The 11055-nt window shown below is 39.4% G+C and overlaps 1 protein-coding gene and 1 long non-coding RNA gene across 2 annotated transcripts; one reads left to right on the forward strand and one right to left on the reverse strand.

Annotated features, from left to right (window-relative positions):
* Positions 1-4925: 4925 nt before the first annotated feature.
* LOC115540972 (uncharacterized) lies at positions 4926-5903 on the forward strand. The gene is made up of 2 exons (XR_003976243.1): positions 4926-5151; positions 5555-5903. It is a non-coding gene; the product is annotated as an uncharacterized LOC115540972 (long non-coding RNA).
* On the reverse strand, positions 5897-8415 carry LOC115540971 (uncharacterized). Its single transcript, XM_030352666.1, has 7 exons — positions 8148-8415; positions 7610-7981; positions 7066-7098; positions 6894-6926; positions 6569-6682; positions 6415-6476; positions 5897-6292 (listed from the first exon to the last, which is right to left on the reverse strand). Exons 1-7 carry the CDS (start codon positions 8182-8184, stop codon positions 6239-6241), a joined length of 705 nt encoding a protein of 234 aa, XP_030208526.1. The 5' UTR covers positions 8185-8415; the 3' UTR covers positions 5897-6238.
* Between the last annotated feature and the right edge of the window lie 2640 nt (positions 8416-11055).

Genomic DNA, 11055 nt, shown 5'->3' on the forward strand with positions numbered 1-11055 from the left:
AAATTTATTTTTAGTTTATTGAATTTTATAGACGTCACACGCAGAACGCACAGACGTATACATGAAGTAAGTAAATAGTAAGTACATTTAATTGATAAAGCACATTTACACACAGCATAACCGACCAAGTGTTAAGTGCTGTACAGTGGATAACTAAAAAGAATACAAAAAACAGATTGGACCAATAGTCGTAATTAAATAAAACATAAAGAAAAGGAATCCCCAAGGAAGGCCAGGGAGTACTGGTGGGTTTTAGCCTGGATTTGCAGGCTGAAAAAGGAGGGGGCGGTACTGATGACCAGGGGGAGATAGTTCCACAGACGTGGAGTAGCAACTGCAAAGGCTCTATCACCCCTCTGTTTTAGCCATGAGCGCGGCACATGCAGAAGCCCTTTGTTTGGGGATCTAAGGGACCTTTGGTCTGAGTGGCGCTGTACAAGGTAGGTGATATAGTTGAGTCCTGCCCATTAAGTGCCTTAGAAACAAATAATACAACGTTAAACTGAATCCTAAAAATACCTGGGAGCCAGTGCATCGAGGCCAGAATGGGGGTGATGTGCTCATGAAAGCCACTGAATTAATAAGTTGATGTGCAGTAGTACTAATACTGTGTGTAGGCTACCTTTTCACAACGGTGGAGGTTCTTTTTATCAACTGAAATTTCGAAAGCGGTTTAAAATGTTTTTAGAAATGTGTTATTTTAATGAAGCCAAACTACCAAAAAGCCAAACTACAATATCACATAGGATTCGTGTGTGGCGTGGACGTCAATGGCTTTTGGGTCAACCCATCGGTCCGAGTCTGACTCTGTGACGGAAGAGCTTCAATACAGCCTCAAAGTTTCCGAAGACACACAGCTTCCATAGTATCAGATAGCAAACAAATAAGGTGGTTTAAACATTTTGCAAAGTTTTGATGAAATTGCACTGCAGGAATAGCGCTATTCAAGAGAAAAACACTCAGACGCTATTGTGGGTGACGAATCCCAGAAAAAGGAGAAAAATATCATTATTAACTGTGCCTCCACCGTGAACCTCCATCACTGCTGTCTTTCATTTATTCACTGATTGTGTTCGGATCAAACTTGCATGAATTTCAATATGTTCAAACTAATGGTGCGTTTTAATATCCATCCGTCTCGGAGGTCCGAGGACGTTGCCTAGCGACACGCACAAACACGCCCCTTTTCCTCGGACGGCGATCTCGCCATCTCGGTTGAACTCATGGTGACCGAGCGAAATTCCGAGACAGAATTCAAGATGGCTGCGCCCGGTGCTTAATTTGAGGGGGAGCAAGGGGGAGCGCGCTCCGGAAATTCTGACGCACGCTCCGGAAATTCTGACGCGCTCTCCGGAAGCTCTGACGCGCGCTCCGCCAGCTGGATCTTGAGTGTGTGTGTGTGTGTGTGTGTGTGTGTGTGTGTGTGTGTGTGTGTGTGTGTGTGTGTGTGTGTGTGTGTGTGAGGGGCTAATACTGTGTGCATGTGTGTGTTTTGTTCAGATGTGCAGCAAGAGAGGTTGGACTTGGAGTGACGCGAGTCGGTTGAGAGATATGTGATAAATCTGCGAGGAGTTAGCGAAAGTAGTGAATTATTATTATTATTATTATGGTTTTTGTGGTATTCTGGTATTGTTCTGGTTAATAATATGTATCTATTTGTTAACGTGGCCAAGTTGTCATGCCAGATTGTTGTTCTAACTAGGCCTAGGCCTACTATAATCTATGAGTTAGCCTATCTATTTGTTTTCATCTTTTGATGCGACGGAGATCCATTTTCAAGGACTTGGTGTATTTTGTTGTGTTGAGAATACAATGACTCAATGACGCACCTGCGAGTGCATGACATAGGCCTATTCCTCAACTGTTAGTAAACAACGGTAAACTTTATAACGTGTGTCTCTCCAACCTAACATATGTTTACTATTTTTTCTGGGTACATCCCCATTCACGAGGCTTTAGTAGGCTAATTTCTTGCGATGTTGACTAAATAAGTGTGGGTTGTTCGAAAGCGCCCACCAGAGCCCCCCCCCGCCGCTTTTTTTCTACTCGTCCTCAGCGCTCCGGGAGCTCCCACTTGACAAATTAAGCACTGCGCCCATTGTGACTTGAAGCATGAACTGTTTTCATTGTGCTTGGACCACTTTGGTGGTTTAAATGGTAATTTCAATCACTCGTATTACTGCAATACCTTACGGCGTCCGTCTATGTACACAAATATATTGTGTTTGTGTACAGCACTTTTGTCAACTACTGTTGTTTTAAATGTGCTATATAAATAAACTTGACTTGACTATGGCCTATAGCCTACTTATATTGGATCGCCTGATCGTCTGCCAATGCTACCGCGACAACAGCTTTCCGGGGGACGTCCATGTTTTCTTCCAACGACCGAGCGAAATAATAAAACGCTTGAAGTGTGGGCGTGGCGTCAGATCCGAGTTCCGAGTCGGTTCTCAGAGAATACTCGGTCATGTTACAAGAAATCAGTCCTGAATCTGATTTGAGGTGATCAGATCAATGTGATTCTTGCCCAGTTTTGCCTCCAGGGTAAACGATGCCAGAGTCCCAGGGTAGGGTCGATTTTGAACGTCTTCTAATAGCAAATCCCACTCACTTGGTAGTTTAACAGGCCTCGTAAAGAAAAGCCTGACCTCTAGTGGAAAGATGCAGTGATACAACACAGACAGGACACCACCTCATGTTGTGTGGCGCTCATAGGATCGTTGTGTTCCTTCCTACATCAAGGGATTCTTACATTTAATTAAATAGAAAAAAATGCTTTCACACAATTAAAGTACAGTGAAAAGCTTTTTTCAGCTTTTTATTCCAAGAAGACATTCAATCAATGTGTTTTGGTAGTTGCTGGTATTTGTGTTCATAAGATCAGGTCTGCTTTGAAGAAATGAGTATGATGCATTGCTGCACTAATGTGCAATGTGTTCAAGGTTACTAAATAATATGATGGTACCTTTCAAATTCACCGGAATAATAAGAAGTGTTCCATTCTTTTCAACAACTCTGCCCAAAGAAAACATTTTCTAACATATTGCATATCATAAAAATATTGCCAAACATACTGAATAAAGACATTACTAAATAAAATGAAACATAATTGAGATGTATTTAAATGTAGTCGACAACATTGAACCTGAGAACATACTCAAATAAACTGATGAGAAGTACACAGGAAACCACGGCAACATCCTGTAGCTGAAAAACACAAACCACTGGTGGTCTTAACACGTGATGTTGTCCATAGAAATGGCGTTGAACACTGTTAAAGTGTGTCTCCCTTGATACAACCTTATGAGGCACCTCTACAGAAAGCAGCTACTCTTGACTTTTAAAGAACCACCTGAAGCTCTGATGAATGAATTTCTCTTCCTGCGTCTTATAACAACCGCTCCATCATAACAAGTAAATGTACTCAATACTGTCCTCTACCATTACATAATAGCTGTACTTAAGCATATGAACTATACGATACCTGGTTCCTGATTGATGCTACATCTCTACTGCTGGGTGTTCCCTGACAACATGGAGGTTTTCATATTAAAGAAACACAAACAGTCATTATAAGGCCACAAAACCAGTAAAGGGAGACAGTTGCTGCTTCTACGGAAGACAATATGTATCAACGGTGTTCTCAAGATACAGAAGATGACTGTTAACAGAGATATATGCGCTACCTGTCATTGACAGGTAGCGCATGTCCATTGTAGATGACCAAGGATGAGAGGAGGGAGAAAGAAGAGCAGAGGAGGGACACAGGATGACCAGCACCTTCCACAGTCTGGAGCAGCAGAGTCCCCAACACCAGCAGGAAAGGCATCATATATATATCATATATATATATCTGTATATATATTGTGGCAGACGCCAGGGAGGAGTGAGGGGATTGGGGATTGAAAGGAGACATTTGGCAACCTGCTGGCTCCACCCCCAAGCCTTACATGGACTTCCTCCAATTAACGAGGCAAGCCTGAAGGCCATTAAGCTAGAGTGCCTGCTTTTAAAGAAAGAGTAGGCTACCACAAGCCAGAGCTAGGGGAAAGCTAGGGCTAGCAAATGACAGGCAGGATCTGTGTGATCGCCTGGAAGCACGTTACGGCCTAAGAGGAAGATATAGGCGGAATGTAGTGGACTGATTAGGAATACGGATGTTACCTTAGCAGAGGTGGATGACCCTTTTCCCACCCTGTGGTTTTGATTTACTAGGTAAATAAACCATCACCCATTTGAACTGCTCTGTGTTGTTTTGTTTTATTGTCTAACTTGGTGGCGTGGAAACCCCACACCCACTGGCCCGCTACTATATATATATATATATATATATATATATATATATATATATATATATATATATATATATATATATATATTTAGGGAGACAATATGAAATTAAGTCACTGGTGTTTTACCTTTTCACAATCTACCACTGTATAAAATATTGCTACATGTCGTCAAAAATAAGCAAATGTACATTTAGAATGTAATAGAACAATCAATTAATAATCAATGAAACATATGTGATGAATCAATAGGCTCTCTTGCCTCTAAAATGAACAGCATCTAGTTACAATTTATATAACAGTGAAACATTTCTTACCATTGTCCTACACTTATATCTGAAGATAACAGTGCAGAAGATTTATAGGAATTGTAATGTTAAGGGTAGAAATTACAACTAGTAATTGGCACTAATACCTCAGATTAGCATATAGTGTCCCATCTTGAAAACATGTTGAATTGATTTTCTTGATAAACTCAAATGATATTCTATTGACACTTTTTTATGAATACTTATGAAAGTAAATATTGTTTTCTTAAAATTCAGCCCAATTGCATATTGTCCCTCCAATAAATAAGAGTTCAATTATTCATGGCCAATTTTCCTTACTTACAATTAGACATTGCTGTGAAAATCGACACATGGTCGAATTACCAAATTAATTTCTTGAAATATCCTTTAAAAGTCCATATCTGTGTGGATATATTTTAAAACCATCTTGTCTCCATGTTTCACAGCCGGTCCTGCTGCTCCAGACTGTGGGCAGTGCTGGATGCTGCTGGTCATCCTGAATCCATCCTCTGCTCTTCTCCTCTCCCTCCTCTCAACCTCGGTCGTCTACCTCCACTGCAGAAATACAGGTATCACAGCAAACTCATCCTCTGTTTAGATCTTTTGACCAATATTTACCAGTCTACATTGACTTTCCATGAGTTAAACCTACAATATGGGCATTCGCTATATTTTCCCACCTCTAGGGGCTTGAGTTGTATCCATATTTATAGATTTTCCCACAGCGGGGAACAAGAGTGAAACAGAATGAACGTTTTTTTAGGGAAAATATTCCTGGATTAATTGACTCGTGGATCATGTACCTTGTAGTTCGAAAGTTACATAGTGCAAATTGATCTGTCAATGCCTAAGTATGTATATATGGATATTTTTCGATATATTGTGGGCCTATTGTATCGAAAGATGATTAAGATAGAAATAGCAACAACTGACCACTCATTTTTCCACATCTTGACTCTGTACCAACTCCAGCCACCAAAGACCCCAGAGTTTATCCGACAACACCTGACTCAGGAAGTAGAACTCAGGACATCAGCTTCCAGAACGCTTCACCCAGTTCCTAGTTTTCCTTAACTTCCTAGTTGTGTTTTTAACTTCATACATGCGAGAACCATCCACGGTGAAAAGCTATAGCTGTACTGACACTGTTGTAATCAGACGTTGTCTCATCATAACACCATCCTGCAAAGAATGGCAGCAAATATTACTCAGTTTTATTCTTACAATAATGGATTTAATATAGGAGATATATGACCTCAACTTCTTTTATGACTGACTCAAATCAAGTATGAAAGTTTAAAATAAACTGCCATGCAACATCTTTGGATTTTATTGATTTGTTTATACATTTAATGAAAACATATAATAGACAGGTTACTTTTGGGTATAAAACAATATACAAATGCATATTTCAATGTTTTCTGTGTAACATATTGTAAATCAATCCAAGTTGTACTAATTTCAAGGCATCAAAATACCTTCAAACACAAGGGAATTTCAATTCATGTGTGTTTGTGTGTACGACTGTGTGTTTGTTTGTTGTTGTGAGTGAGTCTATGTGTGTGCGTTGGGCTGCGTGTGTTGTGGAGGAAGGAACTCTAACCAATCCGCCTCTCAAAGCCCACACGTACTGCAAACGAAGAAGCTGTGAGATCCTTATTTTTGTGGAGTTTTCATCACAGCATAAAATACACGGCTATAGTTTTCATCCTGTGTGTGAGGGACAAACAAAACGTGACATTAGGACAGTACAACTACTGAGCACACTTCTTAATAAAACAGGGTGTTTATATCAATTAATGTAAGAGGTGAACTATGCAACCATCAGATACCTCATGTTGCGGTAATAAAGGTCTGTTTTCCTGAGAGACGCCAGGGGGTTTTCTGGCACAAACTGAAACAGAGACCGAGTTAGAATAAAGGAGACAACGCAATCAAATGAAGTGCAGAAAGACTTCCAGTGAATAAAGGCACGTGAAGTTCTACCCATGTGACTGCAGAGGAGGTAGAGGACCAAAGAGAGGAGAGCAGAGGACGGGCACAGTGTGACCAGCAGCATCCAGCACTGTCCACAGTCTGGAGCAGCAGAGTCCCCAAAACCTGCAGCAAAGGCATCGTATATGTATATATATATATATATATATATATATATATATATATATATATATATATATATATATATATATATATATATAGTAAAAGAACAATAAATAAATAAAAATATATGCATATTCAATGAATATATGCTCTCTTGCCACGATATACCTGTTCTAACAATTGATATCCGTCACAACAAGAAAGAATGTCTTACCAATGTCCTTCTGAGTAGGACCTCCACTTGTATCTGAAGATAAAAGTGAGAAGGAATTGTAATGGCTAGGGTAGAATTTGTAACTCTAGTTAGTGGAAGAAACATCTCAGATTAGCATATCGGCCTGTTCTAACAATTGATATCCGTCACAAAAAAAAAAATCATTTCTTACCAATGTCCCTCAGAGTAGGACCTACACTTATATCTGAAGATAAAAGTGAGAAGGAATTGTAATGATTAGGGTAGAATTTGTAACTCTAGTTACATCTCAGATTATCATATCGGCCCGTCTTGAAAACATGTTGAATTGATTTAATGAAATAAAAAAATAAATGGTATTCTTTGGAAACTTTATTTTAAAAGTAAATGTTCTTTGCTTGACATGCAGAACAGTTGCATATTGTCCCTACTTATGATAACAGTTCCTAACGGTGCCACCGAAGTGACTTAAAAAAGAGCTTGTAAAACAAACACAAGATCTCGCAAACCAAAGTCAAGATCTCACAAAACAAACTCAAGGCCTCGCAAAATAAAGTCAAGATCTAGCAAAAATATAGTCAGTGTTTGTCCCCAGTACATCTTTTTTCTTTTTTGTCTTTATGTCACTTCGTTGGCGCCGTAGTTCCTTATTAATTTCAAGAGAAAAAAATGTTGAAGCATGAGGGAATTTCCTTCAAGTTGACATTGGAATAAAAATCTATGCAGAGTCAACTTACCAAATGAAATCCTTGTGGTTACATTTCCATATCTGTGTTCATACTTTGTATGATTCTGGTCTTGCTCTGTCACATACTTTTTTTCAGTTCGACAATAGTAGAGACCAAGGTGAGAATCAGATATGTTCGTAATCAGTAAAGTGTATGTTTTTGAAGAATGGTTCCACATCCCATTTAGATTGGATAATTTGGAGTCCTTATTCTCCTCTAATTCCTGCCATGTCAGAATAAGTGGGGGCTGATTTTCATGAGAACAATTCCTGTACCAAATAATAGTTTCACCAGATGAGAGTTTACAGTCACAAGGTACAGTAACGGTTTCTCCTGGTCTCACGTACAGCTCCACTACGGTGTAAGAGGACACAACAGCACCTTGAATTAAAAACATAGATTATGATTCAGAATGAAGAAAGACGCATGGATAAAATGGAGCTGAATCAATGAACATGAATCAATTTACGTTTCTTTTAAACAAGGCAATAGGCCTATTATGCAACTGGCCTACTGCTAAGTAGAAATTAAAATGTTCATATTTTACCCCAGGCGATGGGTAGAAAGATATACATCCAGCTCATTGTGATGATCCGTTGCGGAGTAAGACATTAGAAACTACACATACACATACAGACACAGACTAACACACACAAACACCCACACACACGTAGAAAAAGAAGCCTTGCGATTGGCTGGCTATATGGAAACTGTTGAGGTTATTACACTCTGCTTATCAGGCAAGGTTTGATTGTCAGAATATCAACGAGATCTTCTGCTTTAATAAATGCTTCTTTTTTTTCAACTATAATTGGGGGAAATGTAAAAACATTCAGGTCTTTCCAAACCACCAATAATGCATAAATATTGTCTTAGTTTCCACTCAATAATATTTAAAAAAAAAAAAAAAAAAATTTGTGGAGTTTCCAACACAGAATAAAACACATGGCTGTAGTTTTCATCCTGCGTGTGAGAGACAGACAGAACGTGACATTTGGACAGTGCAACTACTGAAAACACTTCTTAATAGAACAGGTTATTTATATCATTTCATGTAAAAGGTGTTAAAGGTCTGGTTTCCTGAGAGACGCCAGGGTCTCTGGTACGAACCGAAACACAGACTGATTTAGAATAAAAGAGACAACGCAATCAAATGAAGTGCAGAAAGACTTCCAGTGGATAAAAGCACAGGCAGTTCTACATATGTGACTGCAGAGTTAGCCTCTATAGGCTTACCTGAAAGATGTATTTCTTTATATTGATAGTCTATATGAATTCATAAGTATAAATAAATAAATACATCATTAGATTATACTATATACTAATCCTATAGCTGAAGCTATAGTATTAGTATAGTATAATTTAATCTTTTATCCAAACTGTCTTCCAATACTGTTTTTTCATATGTTCTTAGGCGGCCCAAGATGGAATCAAGCCCCTACAATATGGCCATTTTGGCCATCTATATATATAAATATATATATACACACTATATAGATAAATCTATGAAGATCTATCTATCTAGATAGATCTTCTCCAATGTATACCGTTACATCAAACAGCTTCTCCATCACACAGCTCAATGTATAGCTAATCAATAGTCTCTATTCAGCGATTAGTGCATTGATGGACACACATAGAAAAAACCTGACCTGCCACACCAGAGTGCTGGGCCCCAGGGCTGCAGCTGGGTACTACTTGTTCGCCATGTGTTCTACAGAGAGTGAAACTAACTAGCTAGACTGTGTGTGTATTCCTACGAATTCTGTGAAACGGTTAAACCCATGAAGCGTGAGTCAGTACGCTTCATAATACCATTGCACTAAACCCTGGACCTCTTTCTCATCCCTCCCTTTCTGTTCAATATATTGTATGTATGAACTTTACATTTGTCTGTTGTTTATGGGTTATCTGCATGTGCCGTTGTGTGCGTGCGTGCGTGAGTGCGTCCGTGTGTGTGTGTGTGTGTGTGTGTGTGTGTGCGTGTGTGTGTGCGTGTGTGTGATAGCTAGCATTGCAGTTTGGACTGTATGCAAAAAACGCATCTGTCTTCAATTGGAGTTTAATTTAGGGGTTTCTGGGTAAACGAGTATCAGGCAACAACAAACACAAGATCGTTTCTTCCAGTGTGATTCTGTCTGATCACAGCTTCAAAGCATAGGATGAGACAGAAAACCATCCAAACCAAGCTTCAGTGTTTTGGCCTGTATTCTTCTTTGTTGGTCATTGAGCCATTCTTAACCAATCGGCTTGAGACGAGAGACAATAAATATAAACATTGATTGATTTAATAGAAATAAAGAGATAGGACTTTTGACTGTGCTAGTTGGTGAGTCAATACAGTCTGAGATAAAGCATTGTGATCTCATACAGAACTTCTGTTGGAACATAGCAAAACAATCTTTTTGTAAAATTTATTTTTAGTTCATTGAATTTTTAGGTATTATTGGCATTAGTCAACATCCGAGCTGACCTGCATGCGCAAGAACAATAACATAGACGTCACACGCAGAACGCACAGACGTATACATGAAGTAAGTAAATAGTAAGTACATTTAATTGATAAAGCACATTTACACACAGCATAACCGACCAAGTGTTAAGTGCTGTACAGTGGATAACTAAAAAGAATACAAACTAGAACTGCAAGCAGTTATGCAGGGGTCCAAGAAGTGTGCATTTCGCCGGCACAACGCGACAAGAAATGTGCGTTTCGCCGGCACAACGCGAAGCATGTGTTCAAAACGCTACCCTGAACCTGTGGATACAAAGGATTTGACCGTGGTAGGAGTAGCGAGAAGTCAGTGTAGCGTTTTCACGGCGAAATTTTGTAGAAGATATACAATTTCCTCGTTTATTGCGCCCCCTAATGGCGAAATGTTCCGAATTTTTTATCGAACGACATTAAGGTTGGCACCAACATGTGTGTAAAATTTGGACTCGTTCCGATGTCTAATTTTGGATTTCTTTGGATTTTTGATTTTCCACGTCTAATTTAGCTCATAAACCAATATTCAAAACGCTACCGTTTCGTCGTCAAAGGTCGCATCAAAAAAGTGTTTCATGCATTCTTTGCGTGTGCGTCTGAAGATGTCGTGTGCAAAGTTTGGTGTCGATTGGTCAAGAAATGTGGAAGGAGTAAAAACTGTTTTGCGGTTTTCGCTATTTAGCGAAAGATTTTCATAGACGCAAATGGGCGTGGCCTAGGCCAAAAGATGCATCAGACTCCAGTGAATCTGTGGGTATAACGTTTTGGACTGTGGGAGGTTCGGTGTGGGAGTTATAGCCCAAAACGCGTATTCCTTGGTATAGCGCCACCTAGTGGCCGGCATGTCTGGATTTTGTCGTCTGCGTAGTGTTCACGGACCTGGATCTAGTGATGCAATTGGCGCGTGTGCACCATTTACGGTTTGGGCTGTGGTACCACTTCTAGATGGGAAGTATAATAAAAATCC

The sequence above is a fragment of the Gadus morhua genome, chromosome 3 (genome assembly GCF_902167405.1).
Source record: "Gadus morhua chromosome 3, gadMor3.0, whole genome shotgun sequence".
Taxonomy (NCBI): Eukaryota; Metazoa; Chordata; class Actinopteri; order Gadiformes; family Gadidae; genus Gadus; species Gadus morhua.

What these genes read in the sequence shown, in the direction of transcription:
- LOC115540971 (XM_030352666.1), bottom strand. Translation starts at nt 8,184, where the DNA reads ATGAGCTGGATGTATATCTTTCTACCCATCGCCTGGG. An exon ending in CTTTCTACCCATCGCCTGGG is followed by an intron (nt 7,982 to 8,147) that starts GTAAAATATGAA and finishes TTTTAATTCAAG; the next exon opens with GTGCTGTTGTGTCCTCTTAC. An exon ending in CCTCCTCTGCAGTCACATGG is followed by an intron (nt 6,477 to 6,568) that starts GTAGAACTTCAC and finishes TCTCTGTTTCAG; the next exon opens with TTTGTGCCAGAAAACCCCCT.